The sequence below is a fragment of the Venturia canescens genome, chromosome 1, assembly GCF_019457755.1.
Source record: "Venturia canescens isolate UGA chromosome 1, ASM1945775v1, whole genome shotgun sequence".
Taxonomy (NCBI): Eukaryota; Metazoa; Arthropoda; class Insecta; order Hymenoptera; family Ichneumonidae; genus Venturia; species Venturia canescens.
Window position 1 is genome coordinate 219,313 of NC_057421.1, and position 17,939 is coordinate 237,251.

Here is a 17,939-nt window from a genome sequence, read left to right on the forward strand (position 1 = left end):
AGGATCAGTGGTCGGGACATGGGTTCGATGGATTTGGCGGCCCTGAGTACGCGAAGACAATTGATTTTATGCACAATATTGGTTAGTATCCAATAAAAAAACAAACTATAATCATGCTTTCATTGTTATTAATATCGATTTTTCAATCAGAAGGTCGATTTTTTTATATTTTTTTTTCACTGTTTTCAATTCTCATATCTGGTAGTATATACTCTACTATACGCTATACTTTCGATGCATCTGAGATTTTTTCATCTAGATATGAGAATTAAAAACAGTGAAAAAAAAATATAAAAAAATCGAACGTCTGATTGAAAAATCGATATTAATAACAATAAAAACATGAATATCGTTTGTTTTTTATTGGATACTAACCGATATTGTGCATAAAATCAATTGTCTTCGCGCGTTCAATGCCGCCAAATCCATCGAACCCATATGTCCCGACCACTGATCCTGGTGATGTTTTGTTTGTTTTAGGGTGGGTTGTTCCAACTTCTAGGTAGAAAAGCATTGATTTGTAGACCTTTAACTGTCAGATAGGCTTACCTAGAAGTTGGAACAACCCGCCCTTATTCAGGAAATTGATGAGGATATCTATTTGTTGAATGATTATTCGGTGCCGGAGTAAATTCGGTAGATTCCTTAGTGTCTCGTACTCTAAAAACATATATAATTGAACGTCGCAAAATGTATGAAATTATCAAAACAGCTGCTGGGGAAATAGGTCTTTTATTAAATTTTAAATATTTAATTTTTAAGAACGGGCTTGGAAAAAACACGATTGCCACATTTACACACACGCACACATATCATTTATCATCCCTTTATTTCTTAAATTTTCTTCATTCGCTATTTTTAAAACGGTCGCCGGACTGAAAAACTAACCACGAAAATAAGTGCTGTATTCAATTATCAACAAAGTTGAGGACCCCTGCTCACTGACTGTTTTTACCGACAAAAACGACCGTGGTGACATCTCTGCTTAGCGTTTGCAACTAAGCTCTAACGTTAGGCTAGATTCTCGAGCCCTAGTGATTTTTTCGCCATTTTAAGACAATCTCTACCTCCCTACCTACCCACTATCGACGAGCGACAGCCAATGAGAGCTCTGCTTTTCCGGACGACGGCCGGAAGCGCGGTGTGCGATGAACATACTACGACGATTGTTATTTTGAATTTTCTACCTTTTCGAGTAGTACAAAGAATAGTCATTTTTTCAAGTACGGGTAGTATTAATTGAAATATGAAAGAAGAGTAAAAGATGATCTCTCTTCTGGTTTATGCCAAAAAAGGAGACACCGATAAAAATCTGACTCACAAATTCATATTTATTAACTTTTGAATATGATAAAATGATCCCTGAAAATGATTGATGCCAAAGGTGCCAAAGAGTATTTTCTAGAATAAATGAGCAGACGGCAACTTATTTGGACCAATGAGGATGTTGTTTAATACCTCGTACCTCGTGGTCGCGCATCGTCGCCGCCGGCAGCGTGTACGCCATAGTATCATTGCGGAGAAGAAAGAACTGGATCGGCCATGCGTTGTCTCATCAGTCTGAGTGAGACGACTCGAACAAATATGGCGACCAGCAAGGGGCTCGCAGCAATTTTACGACCGGGCGGCATTCGCATAATTAACAATAGTAATTCGAACAAATTACAGTGCAGTCTGTTGCAACGATGCGGGGGATGTCAGCGGCAATTTGGTACCTCGACGATGGGTGTCGCAGTCTGGATACGGAGAAACAGCGAAAAATGTAACTACTACCAAATTTTACTCATGATTTGGTCCATGTCAGTTATTGGCTATTACATCATGTCTGTGAAAGTGCTTCAGAAAGTGTTTTTCACTTCGTTTAAATGTTGTCATACGACCCTGGTTATTAAACACAATACCAGGCATACAGCCACCGCATTCTCTCATATCGAATATCGGCTTAGATTATTTTGCATTCCTCTATTATCCCTAACCTCGAATATAGTCAACTGAAGAGTATTTGAAAGAAAACAACCGCGCACGAAAAATTTCGAATGACCCTGCTGACCGATCCCTTTACCTTTTGAAATTTCATATCCGTTTTTTTTTTACCCAGTTAAAACTGTTCGTTTGGAGGAATCCGAAGGTGTTGGAGCTTGATTGAAAGGAGATTTCAATTCACAACGATTGAATCTGTTGAACATGAACTACTCGATCTTGCTGAATATGCTCAGTTATTTTTTTTTTTGCGATGTGTGATTTTGACATGATTAAATTTGTTAAATAATATTCCGATAGCAATTCTCATTTAGAAGTATTGAAACTCATTCACTGTTATAGCGGTTTTGAATACCTCTTCGAGGTGGGGGGGGGGGGAGGGGAATTAAACCTTTGACCGTGTTGCAGTTTTCCTACGAGCAAACTATGAAAACAGAATGCTCGTATCCGTAGTCTATTCCTATGTTCTAGCAAACGAAATAATTTGAAAAATATTACAGGCCCTTAATGTATTCATTAATATTTGATAATGGGTCACCCATCCCTGATGATTGTTCATAGTTCTTGGGTTAATCTGATTAAACTCTCGTGGCATGATTGTTATTACGAGTCATTTGTTTGTCATCAACGTTGTCATTATCATGCGTTTACAAGAATACAAAGCTTATACATATTCCAAAATAGAGCTGTTAATGTATGGGTCCCGAGATTCTGTTGAGTCTCCAGATATATTTCTCTATATCATTATAATTTAATGAATTTGACATTAATATTTATAAAATTACAAAATCCTACTTTTCCAAAGAGAAGTAAGAGAAAAGAAGGAAAAGAGCAAACCTGTGTTGCAAAATACAGGAATAAGAATAAAAATTATGAGTTGATATATCTCATGAAAGAACAACAAACATTGGGTTTTGGGAAAGCGCTTGAATAGCATTTTTCCTCAAAGTGTCATACACATATATACATATAGCGGGTGGAAAAGTTTTTTTTCCTACAATGGAAAGCTCAAGGCTTACAGCAGCAGGTGCTGATTTGGTTATGGGGATGGACTTATATTTGTCATTTTCAAAATAATTAAGATGACCGCGTTTTTGTATGATTTTTAGACACGATAGACAAAATAATTAAACCCAGACGAGAATTCCATACGTCCAAAGGAATGTACAAACGAAATTATTACGAGATTCTCGGAGTATCTAAAAATGCCTCGGCCAAAGACATAAAAAAGGCTTACTACCAGCTTGCAAAGAAATATCATCCGGATACTAATAAAACAGAAGCGAATGCGAGTAAAAAATTTCAAGAGGTTTCGGAAGCTTACGAAGTACTGAGTGACGATACAAAGAGAAAAGAATACGACACTTGGGGTTCGACGTCGGAACAAATGGGCATGGGCCAGGGTGGGTCTCACCCGGGTGCTCAATCGGCCGATAATTTTAATCACAACTGGAACTTTCAGTCGACGATAAATCCGGAGGATTTATTTAGAAAAATATTTGGTGACGCGGGCTTCAAAAGCGCAAATTTTTCAGACTTTCAAGACGATTTTGCAGATTCCAAGTTTGGTTTTGGAGCAGCACAAGAGGTTTGTCTCAACGGGAATTAACAAGTTATTACTCGAAAATCGAACCGAAGCTTAATACGTAGGATATATTGCAGATTGTTATGAACCTGACTTTCGCACAAGCCGCCCGGGGCGTAAACAAAGAAGTTTTGCTGAACGTAATTGACACTTGCCCAAAATGCGACGGAACAAGATGCGAGCTTGGAACAAAAGCGATAAAATGTCAGCATTGCAATGGTACGGGAATGGAGACAATAAGCACTGGACCCTTCGTCATGAGATCAACCTGTAGATACTGTCACGGTTCGAGAGTATACATCAAGTATCCGTGCATCGAGTGCGAAGGCAAGGGTCAATCGGTATGGGCTTAAGTTTTTTCTATTAAACCAATAAATAAAAGCGTCGTTTATACGTACGCGCGTTGCCTTGCTCTAAGGTCAGGAATAAATTTTTTCATTTGGTCAACAGGTGCAGCATAAAAAAGTAATTGTACCGGTGCCAGCTGGAGTTGAGGACGGACAAACGATTCGTATGGCAGTAGGAAACAAGGAGGTTTTCGTAACATTCCGGGTAGAGAAATCAAGATATTTCAGACGGGACGGTCCTGATGTTCACACGGATGCAGATATTTCGGTGGCTCAAGCTATTCTCGGTGGTACAATAAGGGTACAAGGAGTCTACGAGGATCAAACGATACAAATTCGCCCGGGTACATCCTCGCATACGAAAATTCGACTTACGGGCAAAGGGATGAAAAAAGTCAACGGTCTCGGTCACGGTGATCATTACGTAAATCTTAAGATCGTCGCACCAACGACACTTACGGCTAAACAAAAAGCACTCGTGCAAGCCTACGCTGAACTTGAGCGAGATACGCCTGGAAGTATATACGGAATTACGCTCAAGAAGGACGGTAAGGATAATGGTTCCAATTCGTGAAGCAAAACAGAAATATATGTAACCAAATTGAAAAAACTCCCGGACGAAAGAGAATTCGAACTATCGGTGTTGAGGGAAGAAAAATTTCGTCATTACAGCGCAAATGAACAGTAATTTATGTATTCTTCTTTATCCGTCGGTGAAGAAAGAATATCAAGAAACGGTTATCAAAAAATAAAATAAACAAAAATCGGCCATTTTTGTTCTTTTTACTTTTTATTTTGTGAGTTTTTTTCACGGGATTTATCGATTAAGACGTAACAGCGCACGAGTCAGGAGGAGGAAGAGGAGAAAGAAAAATGGACGAATATTTGGTCGATTTAAAAAAGAAAAAACGAAGGATTCGTTTTGATAATTAATTGCTAAATATGTTATCACATTTCTGAGAGCACTCGAGTATCGCTTGAGTTTTAATTTTCTTCCATTCCCATCTCCGTATCCACTCGTGTATTCCATTCCATATTATTCCAATAAAACCTGTGAGAAAGCAACGGCGGTTTTCTTGTAATTGGCGTCAATCCATTTACTCGGATGACAAATTTTTCGTTTTTTGATTCTTGCGCGGGAAAGAAAAAACGGGGAATGACGCTGTGCGGTTAATAAATGAATCGTTAAAAAAAAGTGGCGTCAATATAGATAATTGTATTTTTTTTTCAACAATTTCGCGAGTAGTTATTAATTTCTAAATCGAAAACCGTACATTGCTTTTTCTAGGTACCATAGACGAAACTCAAGCGAAACAAGAGGTACAGGGCGAGCAAGCCGAACAGAGCGATGGTCTGCTTAAAAAAATTAAGAGAGCGATTTTTGGGTAAAAGAGATGTTAGGTGAGTAATCGAATATCTGTGATTTCGATGGAAAAAGGAGAGAAAGGATTATTATCCATGCCCGATGAATCATCGAGATCTCAATCGTCAGTTTGAACGTTTTTCGATAATAATACAATCTGTTACGATCGGAAACTAGATTTTCAAAGCGATGCTACAAAATTCATAGCACCTATGCGACGTTCGAATGAAATGATAAATTTCGAATTTTGTTTGAATAATTTTCAGGCACAAAACAATGTTACGACGGATATGAGGAATTATTGAAATCGATACGAGAGGCATTGGGAGACTCACCATCCGTGTCGGTAGAGAGAACGGTACAAGGACCCGGGGATAGACCGCAGTACGATTCGACGGAGCCTCTCTGCAGCGGTGCGAAGGTCGATAATCCGAAGGACCAAGAGAGTGGCGATCGTGAGCGCAACAAGACCCGCCGGAAAATGCCTTGAACGGATCGAGCAGGAGAGAATTCGAACTGGTACGTGTGTTAAGAACGATCGAATTGGTACGGTTTTCTTTTTCTCATTTCCACCGTTCGTAATCGTTTGAAACGAAATATTCAAGACGATCGATGAGAGCGATTGTAAAGCGAAATGTAAAAGAAAATAATCGACGATTAGTAAACGGTGGGTGATCCCCGCTTACGTTGTTACAGGTTTACAATAAAATTCAAGTTACCAGCTCGATCCTTGATCATTTATTCTGTTTTAAACGCGTCCAAAACTGTATCGGGGGTCGTAAATTACAGTGGCACGAAGGGACAAAATTATTCCAATATTAACGAGGAATATTTGCTTTTTACTGTACTAATGAAAAAATGTCCGATTATGATTTTTACAATCTCAAATGCTACAACGACATCCGCATCGATATAATGCATGATAATAAAAATATTGATAACGACGACGATAATAATAATAATAGTAATAATAATCGTTATTGTATAAATTGAAAATTAATTTTAGCGTATTATAAATGATTTGATGCTTTGAAATCCACTTGTCGTAATCAATGTGAATATTATGAATTATATTTCTGGCACCTGTGAAATTTTTTGTCAATCGCGAGATGGAAAATGGGGGTAGAATAGAAAAAAAGTAGCTTTTGTGAAGGAGTTTGGATCGATAAGTCGTTTGTTTCATTGTCACCGCGTCAACGTTAGCAATAGCAGCAATAGCAGCAATAACAGCAGCAGCACCAGCACCGCCACCACCACTACCACTACCACTTTTCTACGTACTGTTTTTTTCTCGTTTCAATCAATTCTCGTGAATATATAACGAAGAAGGAACGACACGAATACGCGAATCAATAATAGAATGTATCGCGATTACTTTGTCAGTACACGTGCCTCGTTATTTCCTCGGTTGGCCCTTTATTATCATAACGACTCGTCGCCATCAATTACATATACCAAAGCCTCGAAAAGATGGCTTTTTTTTTAATCGTACATTCTGCATTTATTTCATGACAACTATATATTATCTGTAGTAGTGTCACTTGCCGAGAAAATATGCGGATTGATTCTTGAAAATTCTGAGGCTGAAGGGGCTCTCTTAAGAGTAAAACTGAAAGAGAAAATGTTGATTGGATCTTGGGATGGTGCGTACCGATGTACATAAAAATTGTTAAGTCGAGAGACTTTGTTATGTTCGGTGACACGATTCGTTGGCACTGCAATCGAGACACTCTTATATTTACGAACTTTTGGCATCACACGACGCGTCACGGATCCAACCTTCGGTCCAATGAATTTGAGCAGTTGAGAGGTACACAAATAAAAGATCGTAACTGCCGTCGGATGAATGAAAATGAGGTTGATGAAATTTGATATTTCAACGATTGCGTATTACGTTCCGTTATTAAGGAATACAAGTACCAGCATCGTTAATAATATTGCGATATTGTTTTTATTCATATTGCTATATAAAAAGGTTAGAATCTTCTGGTTTAACTGATGCGGCGATATATTCTCAATTATTTGAGTTGCGAAGAGCGAAGAGTATACCCCAACCAACAACATATTTATCGGCGACAATCAGCGTTTACCTTACAAAAATCCATTTCAATCCATTTGGTAAGTACATGAGAAAAGAAGATAGGAGAAAGCTAATAAATCCAAGAACCTTCTTTTCGTTCTTTCGAAGCCGCAGAGCAATCGGCGTATATACCAATATTCCGGAGAGTTAATTTTTCTTATCGAATCTCAGCGCGGGTGGGGTAAATAATAAATGCACTCGAACGACGGTGCATTGTACACGTTTTATCACCACCGTGTGCTGTATACATATTTCGCGTTGTACTCGAAACGGTTTGATCATTGAGTACGAATGTTGGTAGATATATGTAGGAGCAGGCTGTCGCCGCACGCTGTTCAATCGAAAGGCTGTGTTCATCACAGCTCGGAGGGTATTGTATTCGGCATAACTTGAAGGAAACAAACCCGCCGGATGAAAGTGCGCGCATGGTATCCCGTTGCTCGTGCGCTGGACGAAAGCATGTCGAACCTAATGTGCATGGAACAAAGCCTCGCCTGCTGCTTCTTCGAATAATTCCTAAAATAAGCGTTGTTTGAAAAAAATGTTCAGACATAAGTTGCACGGTTTTGAGAGGCACATTATGTGGTACATATGTTGTTTTGATAGGTGGAGACGTTTCGGAGATTTGAAGATCAACTTCGTTTTTTTAAGCGGAATGCTATATTATTTATATCAAAGTATGGTGGAGTATCGAATTCTGAGTAAAAAAAAGTATAGACCTACATTAGCCCTAAACTTAATAGTTAACAAGTTATTTCACTACATTCCTTCCATTACCTATGATACCTATGTAAAGACGGGAAATCGTGATGGTATTGATATTAGGATTATCTGAATAATGTAATTCATGTTTTTTTGCAGAACATTTATTTTAAGAGTATGGATCAGTCGACTAACCTCACTTGGAATTTTTGAAATTGAAATTCTTTGACACGGTTTCACCGATTAAAAAAAAGGCTCTGTCAGCCTGCGCAGAACGATGGCAAAAATCGACTGATAGAGCCTTTTTTTAATCGGTCAAACTGTGTCAAAGAATTTCGATTTCGAAATTTGCAGCTATCTCTCTCGCACTCACGGTTGTGATATACCGACTGATCCATCCTCTTAACAAATGTTCGAAGTGATGACCTCGACACATTTCCGAAGGCGTAGAACTAATGATTCTCTTGATCTTCGAATGGTTTCTGGTGTGATAGCGGCGCTATCATGATAGTGACGTTACAATGCCAGTGTTTACAATCATCAGAAACATCTCCGGCTATTATTGACATTATTGTTGAAGATCACGAGAATTATTAGTTTTACGTCTTCGGAAATGTGTGGAGGTTAATGGCCATCACTTCGAACATTTGTTAAAATAAATTTTCTGCAAAAAAACATGAATTACATTATTCAGATAAACCTATTGTCAATACCATCACGATTTCCCGCCTTTACATAGGTATCATAGGTAATGGAAGGAATGTAGTGAAATAACTTGTTAACTATTAGGTTTAGGGCTAATCTAGGTCTATACTTTTTCACTCAGAATTCGATACTCTACCATATTTTTATATAAAAAATATAGTATTCTACTTAAAAAAACAAGGTTGACCTTCAAATCTTCGAAACGTCTCCATCCATCAAAACAACATATGTACCACATAATGTGTCCCTCGAAACCGTGTAACTTTTGTCTGAACATTTTTTTCATACAACGCTTGTTTTAGGAATTATTCGAAGTGGTCACGTTAAATGATTCACCCTGTATACATATAGGCCGCCTCGTAACTCGTTTTCTTTTCTTACTTTATTTTAGATACGCGCCGCGTTGTAAGTATCGATCGTCGTTTATCGGCCGTGTTGAGGTCGAGCAACGTCTGTCAACGTTAAGCCCCGGTGAGCAGACCGTATTTGAGGCCAATATTGGTCAAGCTCTGGGTCGCGGACACGCGAAGAACCGCAACTGCGACAGCCGCTATCGTAACCGCACCTTCCAGATAAATACCGTACATTATTCTCACCAGACCCGAAGTCGTTGCTAAACCACCGGCAGCCGTAAAATCCAAAGGAAACAACAAACTCGCCGCAAAGGGTCTTGATCTGGCTGCACCGAAACACAGTATCCCTATCGTGTAGTATACACCTGGAGATGAAAAAACATCATCGAGTATCATTAAACGAGTACGAGACTAAAATTTGAATTCTCAAATCCCGCCGGATATGCGAGAATTTACATTTTTTTCAGACTCGTTCGCGAGTCGAACGACTGGTCACAAATGAATCCGGATACGAAGAGTGAGTTGAAATATTATAGGTATATAACACACGATTATCATTCGCATTCAGAAACTTACCGATGCAACAAAACGGAACGACCTTGACCCACTTTGGTACCGGGGTCATCTCGGACTTTTCAATTCCATTCCGGAGGTTGTACTTCCTTCTGACCGCGTATCTTTGTAGTCGCATTGCAAGAAGGAGGCCGAGGTTGAGAATAAGTAGGAAATGCGCCGGAATACCGATAGCGGCGAAAACAACCGCAACCGTTCTGCCTGGCGTCGTTCGAGGCACGGGAGCCCCGAAACCTTACAACAATAAAAAAAAAAAAAAAACACCAGCTAATTTTGAGGGACGTTTCATTACAAGTTTTCACCTCGTAACTCTCGTGATTTATGTAGACTCAACCCGCTCGGTTGGCTCTTTCGTGTGCTGAGGGACTTTTCGTTCATTGCTTTTTTAATATATAATATACTCGAATTGATGGTTTTGAACCGAGAGACGGCTGTGAGGGGTCGCGCGAATTATGCCGATATTCTCGAAAAATCATTTTTTGTTTCATCGTTGTTGCTGCCGCTATTGTTGCTGTTGCTGTTGTTGTTGGTGGTGTTGTTATTAGTCAGTCAACAACTGCTAATGCGAGGTTTCAACGAAGCAGGAGAGCGCGCGACGAAACACAAACTCGAATATATGAAAAAAAATATAGCCCACTGACAATGGAGGGGGGGGGGGGGGGGGCGGGGGGCGTACGCGCGAGAATAATCTTTACAAGATAATCTCTCACCGAGTGTGGTGATGAGGGATATTGAGAAAAGTATACATCCGGGAAAGGTCCAGAGTTGTCCAGCTCCGTCGCCACCCTCGCCGTATCCCGAGTTGACAGCGGCCAACAATAATTTTTCGTGTTTAACGACGTACTGACGCACCTTGTTGCTCCAGAGCGGCTCCATTTCTTGTTCCTCAGCCTTCAATTGACGAAGTTCTGTCGCCAAACCAACCGCCAAATCTCTCTGCATATCTTTAAGCTCGAGGACTTGTTCGCGCTCTCTCGGACCTTCGGTCGCGTAAAACGAGGCAGCCCCTGTCATTGTCCAGAAAATCAATAGCCACGCTAAACCTGTTGCGACAAAATAATATATCCATTTGAAAACGACGAGCATCGACGCTGCATGGTTGAAATAAAAAATAGCGGGAAGCGAGCGGATGCTCAAGCATATATTTCGTTGGAACCGCTCGTGCGATATAATCCTATATGAGAGAGAATGTTTAATACCAAACTGACAGAGAGAGAGCCTGCCCAAAAATCTGAGGTGCCAACAAATTCGCCATGATTTTTTTCCGCGATCCGAATTCTCAGTACTCGTATCTACCGCCGCAAAGTCTCTGAGAGAGGGCAACACTTTTAATCTGTACGGTCCACCGGCGCAATCCGTTTGAATACCAGTTGTTCTCGTTGCTCTCCTTCTTTCTTCCATTATTTCATCTTTTGCTCGAATCGACGAGTCTGCCGACATTGTTCTCGATTTGACCGAGTCCGCCGGCGGTGTAACTGAATCGTTGCGCAACAAAAACAACCAGAATTACATCATTTATTTCAATAGATTCGATAAACGAACATTGCATTTTTTTCTTCCCCAATTCCCCGTGCATTCCCGAGCAAACGCATACGTATTTTCATTGCCACGGATAAAATTATGCGTAACTCGTTATCAAACGAAAAGATTGGTTATAATTATAGGGTAGCAAAAAAAAAAAATGAGTAATTCCGCCGGCCTGGTGATGGGCTGAGAAGTATGGGGCATGCATATTATTTATTGCAAATGATTTTTCTTCATCCGCAGCGATACTTGCGTATTTGAAAAAATATTTCAATAATAATTTATAATAGTTGAGGGAAAAAAGAAAAAGCTTTCGTTAGTGCGGTGCTATTATTTTTATTTTTCAAACGACACGGACGCGGTGAGTGAAATGGTTTATCCGATTAATACGGGAAGAGGAATCGAAAGGAAGATGTTTTATCGTTTGGTCGCGGCGAGTTATGAAAGGTAAATATATAGGAGTAAATTACCGCGAGACGAGGGACCATGGGACTTTTGATTGAGAAGGCGGTGGTGATGGCGGCGGCGGCGGCGGCGGCGGCGGAGGAATAACGCATGCACAGTGAGATCGAGGAAGACGCATGACGATATGAAAATTACCCGAAGCACACACGACGTCGGCATCGTCCTCGTCGTCGTCGTCCTCGCGTCGTTCGGTCATTTTCACTCTGAACTCGGTTATCCTGGCACGCGTTTTATCGGTTTCTCTCGTTATTTTTGGATGTATCGAGTTGACGAAACGTCCGACGCGATGGAATCGTCGCCGCCGATGACGATGGTCGTTAGCAAACGCGGAAGAATCGATACCAATAATAGTATTCCCACCGGATAATGGTACATGACGATCGGTTCGATCATCATCACCGATCGTTTCGTTCGTAATCGTTGTTGTTCCGACGTCCGGAACCTTTCTGAGCGTCGTTCCAGCCCCGTCGAGCGTCGGGGGCGCCGGGAACACCGGCACATCCATGTCAACTCGCGACGTCACACAACCGCAAAACCGCCACCCGCCACCGCGTCGCGTAATCCGCGCGTTACGAACCGCCGCCGTCGACCCAACTATTCTTCATTCTCCATACGCGCATTAACTCGAATCTGCAAAAAAGCATCAATGTCCTGCTCACTATTAATATATAATATTAGAGCGGATGCGTCTTTCCATAATTGTTTCTAATCGCGCGGCGGTTATTATAAAGAGCATACACCTATATACGCCGCGCGTAGGCCCGTAGGAACCCTTAAATATCGGACCTACCACCGCCGATCTCTCCATCTCTCGATCTCTCACTATAGCCAAATTATATTTTAGCCACAATGGTCCGATGTATATTAAGCATGTATGCAAGACGCATTGAAATAAAAATAGAAAGAATATTTATATAGGGTAATATGGGGCAAAATGGACACAAAGTTGAATTCCGGTGCAAAACGAACTTTCCCCAAACTGAAATTTCATATAATGCATAACATTTTTTTTTCGGTTCCAAATCATGTCCTGATCACAAATCATGGTAAATTGTTGAATTCCACGGTGACATCCCCAAAAAATTCAAGTTTCAGAGCAAAATAGATCCCAAACTACTTTCTCACTATCTATTCGCTTTTTTGACTTATTTTTAAAAACCACAATAGTAATCAAAGTACGAATAAGGAAAAAAAGGTCTTTTATTCACTTTTTACAAAAATCGCACTCATAGCTAACATCTCCGTCTTCAACACTTGTACACAAGGTGCGTATGCCCATTTTTTGCATGTTACACAGTAAATCCAATCTTCGGAGGACGACGAAAATAACCTTTCGCAAAAAATGCAAGAAACGTCTTCCAAAGACGAGGACTTGGCTGTCTTGGTGAGCTTTTTTTTCTGTCTGCTAAACTGCTACATTTCGAAAAATTTCGATATTTCGATTTTTATGCCTCTTGGATGCTGTGTCCGTTGTGCCCCGGAAAATTTTTTTGAAGAAATTCCGGAAACTAGGACCATAAATCAATGGTGGGACTCCGATAACTATATCGCACTAGCGAACACGAAATATACCCCAGCACGATGGATCCAAAGTTAATTTTTTGCATTCCTCAAAAACATGACAGAAATGGGATGTAAGATTTGACTTATTTTTTTTTTTCATTTACATCCAAGAAATGCAGCCGGAGTGGTCCTATTTCTTTTCCCATATTACCAAGTTGACATTTTATTCAGGAATAGTCGCTTGGAACGGCTGTATTTCGAAAAATATTGGTTTTTCGATTTTTATGCCTCTGAATGAAACTTTTTCCAAAAATAATTTTTGGAAAGTTCCTCGGCGAAGCTGTGGTGACGACGGTAGCTCGTCGTCATTTCTCTTGCGAAAGTTTTGGTTCGCGGAACGATCGAGTCACCCACCGAGTACCCCGCTCTCGCTTCCTTGAATTTATATAGGGGAGTATGGGGCAAAGTGGTCCACTTAAGGAATTTAACGAGTTTTGTCGGTTAGCACATGATCATTAACTTATTTTTATGTCACAAAAATAATTCTACCTTCTTATTTCTCGAATTTTAAAAAATAAAAAATAATGAGGCAAAGTGGCCACCCCCTCAAATGCGGTGAAAATCGATAATTGTCACTTCTCTCATTGAACAGACGTTGTAATTGACTGTTTCCGCATGGAACATTGAAGGCTGCGATAAACCGAAAAGAAACGAGGCATAGTAGGGACCCTCCTTCGATGGGATGAAAAAAAAATTAGTCGGAATACTTGGATAAATTTTGCCATTACCCGTGGTAAAACCCCGTTCTTATCGGGGGCAAATCGTAGGAAAACCGCCATTATCACGAGTCCGTCGTATCGCGCAAATCTTGTAAGTAAGAAAAAAGAGATCATCAAAAAAGAAAAATTCTTGTCTGCGGCGGACGTTGCTTGTATTTTCTGCGATCAACTTTATTCGCATTCCTCCGAAGACTGGATTCGCTGCGAAATATGCCTACAACGGGCGCACACCTTGTGCGCAGGTGTTGATGAATATGAAGTCCGTTATAAGTACGATTTTTGTCAATCGAAATAAAATAGACATTTATCAGTAATTAGCAAATTGATTCTCACCCTCTGCCTCAAATAGCTATTAAATTCTCAGAAAACATAGAATTCTCACTGATCCTGTGCCCCAGAAATCGGAAATCCGTGAGTGGCCACTTTGCCCCAGAATTAAAAAATGCCCCAAAAAAGTGGGCACTTGAAAAATTATACATTTTGGGGCAAAGTGGGCACTTCCAAAAGTGAAGAAAAAAATAATTTTCAACTCAGATTCTGGTTCCATAACCACTTCTACAAGTTTTTATGTGTTATTGCTCAATTAATTTGAGATAATAAACGAAAAATTTGAAAAATGTTAAATATAAAAATTGAAAATCTACTGTAACGGGACAGCCTTACCCGCTGGCACGATTTCTGGTTTGACAGAAGTCTGTCAGAGGGCTACGGACGGAGCGCTCTCGCGTCAGCGAAGCACCGCCCGTACGACAATAAGGCTCCCAATCTTTCCTTCATCCTCCTCCTTATTCCTACCAAAATTGTACAAAAACAAAGTTATAACGGAGCCTATCATTCCTCGATAACGAGAAGATTGCTTCTCGCAGTACGTTTTAGCGAGGCTAAGCCCGATTGCGTAACGAGAAAGCAATGTAGAGCATTAGATGCTCCTATACCGGACGAAAGTATCCGTTCTTGAAGGTCGAGTTCGAGCCAAGCTTCTCGAATTGCAAGATGGGGAAATCGGAAGGCTTTACCCACTCTTGGCAAAAATCCGCCGGTCGCAGTGCACGAACCTGCACACTGACACTTCTCGTACGTGAGAGAAGAGGATCTAAAAAATCCTAAGTTCCGATATTTGGGAATTGACCACCTCCCGAATATCGAAACGTTTCATTACCTTTTTTGTAAAATTTGTAATTTTACGAAATGGTTATTTTATTTGTATTAATTACAAAAATCGCATCGGTAACTGACGTCATCATCGTCGACACCTGCGCATGACGAAAATTTAGCGGGCTTCTTCGGTTTTCTCGATTTTGTTGATTTTTTTTTATTGCAAAAGAAAATTTCGCGTGCCACCGGTGAGTTAATTTTTTTTTTTTCATTAATTTTTGTACGAGATAGTCAAGAAAGAAACGGGATAAAGATAGTTTTCTGTGAAAGAAAGATATTTAGAGTTGAGAGCTAAGTTTCTGATGAGGGAAGGAAAATTGGTCCAATGGCAAAAAATTTGGAATTTTTAATCGAAAGTGAGATTGGATCGAGGCTGCGTTCTTCTCCTTGCAGTGTTTGGTTTCTCATTTTCTTTCAATATTTTCCAGGTGACGCGATGCAGTGATTTCGTAAGATTTTGAACAGTGCGGATGATGTTTATTCTTAAAACTAATTTTCAAATCAACTACGCACATGAAAAGGTACAATTCATATTTTGAGACGGGTGATTACTATGTGAGTTGCGTTTTGCCACATGGAGGTAAGCGCGAACATTCACAATTTTAATAACTTTCTCTTTCCAAAATTTCATTATAAAAAAAAGGGGCAAAGTGGGCATAAAAATTTTTCCTCGCAACGAAGTGCCCACTTTGCCCCATAATTTATTTTTTTAAGGATATGGAAAATAAGCATGGGGATTCAATTTTTGAACACAACAGTAAACGAAAGACCATATGTAAACCGATACATGTAGCTTAATCGCTTAGGGTGCCCACTTTGACCGACATTCCCTTATATTTATATAGTCCTAATATCCAAATGAAAGAGCGCAAAATTTTCTATGAATAAGAAGAATCCAGCCGCGGCATATATCAAGTTATCTAGAACGAATACCTCCGACGAGCTCTGTGTCAAGCGCAGCTGTACAGCAGCTAATTGGGATATTGCGAGGCGAGTTTCACCACGAAACGATGCTCCCGCGCGGCGCTTTCCAACGCGGCTCTGAATACATTGCACCGCACAATCAACACAATTATCAGTTTCTTCAAATTTAGCGGCAGTATACTCGCATCGATACTCACGCGTCTGCGATCGCGATATTTTTATCTGGTAAATGGATGCGCGCGTTCGTTATTCAACATATCGCGCATCGCATAGCATCGCGCGGTGAGCAAGGAGAAAGCAAATAATTGCGTCGTCTTGTTTTTCGATCACGCGGGATTAGGCAATGCGCAAGCTCCTCGGATCCTCCTTCTCGCTACTTCGACTCGCATATATAACTATATTCAGTTATCGATGCCTGCAATTATAACAGAGAGATATATGAAAGGAATGAAAATCCTCACCTCCTTGTGCTTGGTAAATATTTGGCTCTCGTGTTTTATGGAGGGAGGGAGGTGCTTGAAAAAAGCGGAGAACAAACGCAACGCAACCCGAATCTATTATTAAACCTGTCGCTAATATATTAGGTACTTATATGTGTGCCAGCGGAATAAATAGACGGACCCATACCGTACAATCTTTTCTCGCGATGCACGCGACAATCGTTTTTTTCATCATTTTATTCACTCGTTACGCGTTCAACTTTTTTCTAATCCCTGCTCTCCTCATATTTCTTTCAATTTCTACCATAATATCATCATCGGAACTGCGGCTAAGCGTCCGCGCTCTCTTCGCACTGTCACGCACCGACACTATTCCTTCCTCTGTTGTTCGATCAGTTCTCAAATATTCTTGAACGTGCGTTTATTCGCGGAGGCGATGAAAATAATGAGCGGTCATCGCGATCGCGATCAATTAGAAAACGCGCACTATTGCGTCTATTTCACTATCTTTTTTGTCACAAAAATGAAAAATATAACATTTTTGGAGCAAGGGCAGGCAAGCTTGAAAAATCGAGTCAGCGCGTAGCATCGTTCGATTTCAGAGTTTGAAAGTTAACAACGGTATTGCTGGGAGAAAGACGAAACAGTATAGGGTCGCGTTATTGCTCATACTCGAAGAGAATGAGAAAGAAAACGGATCGAGGGTCGATCGCTCAGTTCGCGCGCGTTAGAATCCGAATTGAGGCGAGAGAGCGATCAAATAAAAAGTTGAAATAAGCCGGAATAGGCAAGGAGAAGATTGAGCGACTGATGCATCGCCGCACGACTCGAACTCCCTTTGCGATCATCGAACAGCGCAGACCCTCGAGAAGCACACCGAGTATATACAAGGGGGAGAACGGGAGAGAAGCGGCGAATGAAGAAGCGAAGGCGAGAATGCACGCTCTAATATTAGCGACCCCTTTGGAATCAATGATGGAACACACTGGCACGCGCTGCACTTTCGCCTCGCGCAAGTTGCAACCGAATCGGAATCGCTCCTTCTCAAACATCGAAACGGAAAGAAAAACCCAAACGATAATATATTATGCGATACGATCGCGCGAATAAGCGATAAATATTGGCCTGCTTATTTTCCAAATGATACATAATCAACTGCTTTAGCCGGCGCGCGCGGTTCAAAAGACAAAAAAAGGTGCGTCGGGTACGATTGATCGATAAAGATTTCTTTTTTCTTTTTCGCGAAAGCCTCGAATGAGAAGGAAGCAAGGATGGTCGTTGCACCCGGTGCAACGACCGCGTTCGCGGAGCATCGCGTAGATGGATTGACGCGCGATATAAGATAATTACCGCTGCTGGTGATGGTACTCTCTCCCTCACAAATAAAGGTGATGAGTTGCGATTAACGAATGAAGAAAGGGCAAAAGCGCGAAAGGAGCATGCATCGCCACAACCAAACTC

General features: G+C 40.6%; 2 protein-coding genes across 16 annotated transcripts; one reads left to right on the forward strand and one right to left on the reverse strand.

The window, feature by feature from the left end:
* The first annotated feature begins 1,501 nt into the window (after positions 1 to 1,501).
* LOC122411560 (protein tumorous imaginal discs, mitochondrial-like) lies at positions 1,502 to 6,002 on the forward strand. Of its 2 annotated transcripts, XM_043420464.1 has the most exons (6): positions 1,502 to 1,762; positions 3,090 to 3,568; positions 3,643 to 3,906; positions 4,016 to 4,460; positions 5,201 to 5,313; positions 5,542 to 5,730. In XM_043420464.1, exons 1-5 carry the CDS (start codon positions 1,543 to 1,545, stop codon positions 5,299 to 5,301), a joined length of 1,509 nt encoding a protein of 502 aa, XP_043276399.1. In that variant the 5' UTR covers positions 1,502 to 1,542; the 3' UTR covers positions 5,302 to 5,313; positions 5,542 to 5,730. The 2 variants fall into 2 exon arrangements, with proteins under 2 accessions (XP_043276399.1, XP_043276390.1); XM_043420455.1 differs by lacking the exon at positions 5,201 to 5,313 and having other exon boundaries at positions 1,503 to 1,762; positions 5,542 to 6,002.
* A 2,948-nt stretch (positions 6,003 to 8,950) lies between these two features.
* LOC122418970 (uncharacterized) lies at positions 8,951 to 17,395 on the reverse strand. 14 transcript variants are annotated; one of them, XM_043433174.1, is made up of 9 exons: positions 16,666 to 17,387; positions 16,236 to 16,453; positions 16,048 to 16,155; positions 14,623 to 14,750; positions 11,813 to 12,307; positions 10,888 to 11,163; positions 10,399 to 10,731; positions 9,692 to 9,922; positions 8,956 to 9,480 (listed from the first exon to the last, which is right to left on the reverse strand). In XM_043433174.1, the coding sequence occupies exons 5-9, from the start codon at positions 12,180 to 12,182 to the stop codon at positions 9,224 to 9,226; spliced, it is 1,467 nt and encodes a 488-aa protein (XP_043289109.1). In that variant the 5' UTR covers positions 12,183 to 12,307; positions 14,623 to 14,750; positions 16,048 to 16,155; positions 16,236 to 16,453; positions 16,666 to 17,387; the 3' UTR covers positions 8,956 to 9,223. The 14 variants fall into 14 exon arrangements, with proteins under 14 accessions (XP_043289195.1, XP_043289203.1, XP_043289109.1 ...); XM_043433260.1 differs by lacking the exon at positions 14,623 to 14,750 and having other exon boundaries at positions 8,951 to 9,480; positions 10,897 to 11,163; positions 16,666 to 17,395; XM_043433236.1 differs by lacking the exon at positions 14,623 to 14,750 and having other exon boundaries at positions 16,843 to 17,387.
* Between the last annotated feature and the right edge of the window lie 544 nt (positions 17,396 to 17,939).

What these genes read in the sequence shown, in the direction of transcription:
- LOC122411560 (XM_043420455.1), top strand. Translation starts at nt 1,543, where the DNA reads ATGCGTTGTCTCATCAGTCTGAGTGAGACGACTCGAACAAATATGGCG. An exon ending in GTTTTGGAGCAGCACAAGAG is followed by an intron (nt 3,569 to 3,642) that starts GTTTGTCTCAAC and finishes GATATATTGCAG; the next exon opens with ATTGTTATGAACCTGACTTT. An exon ending in AATTACGCTCAAGAAGGACG is followed by an intron (nt 4,461 to 5,541) that starts GTAAGGATAATG and finishes AATAATTTTCAG; the next exon opens with GCACAAAACAATGTTACGAC.
- LOC122418970 (XM_043433252.1), bottom strand. Translation starts at nt 12,182, where the DNA reads ATGGATGTGCCGGTGTTCCCGGCGCCCCCGACGCTCGACGGGGCTGGA. An exon ending in CGACGTCGTGTGTGCTTCGG is followed by an intron (nt 11,164 to 11,812) that starts GTAATTTTCATA and finishes GCAACGATTCAG; the next exon opens with TTACACCGCCGGCGGACTCG. An exon ending in CGTTCCGTTTTGTTGCATCG is followed by an intron (nt 9,481 to 9,691) that starts GTAAGTTTCTGA and finishes TTTCATCTCCAG; the next exon opens with GTGTATACTACACGATAGGG.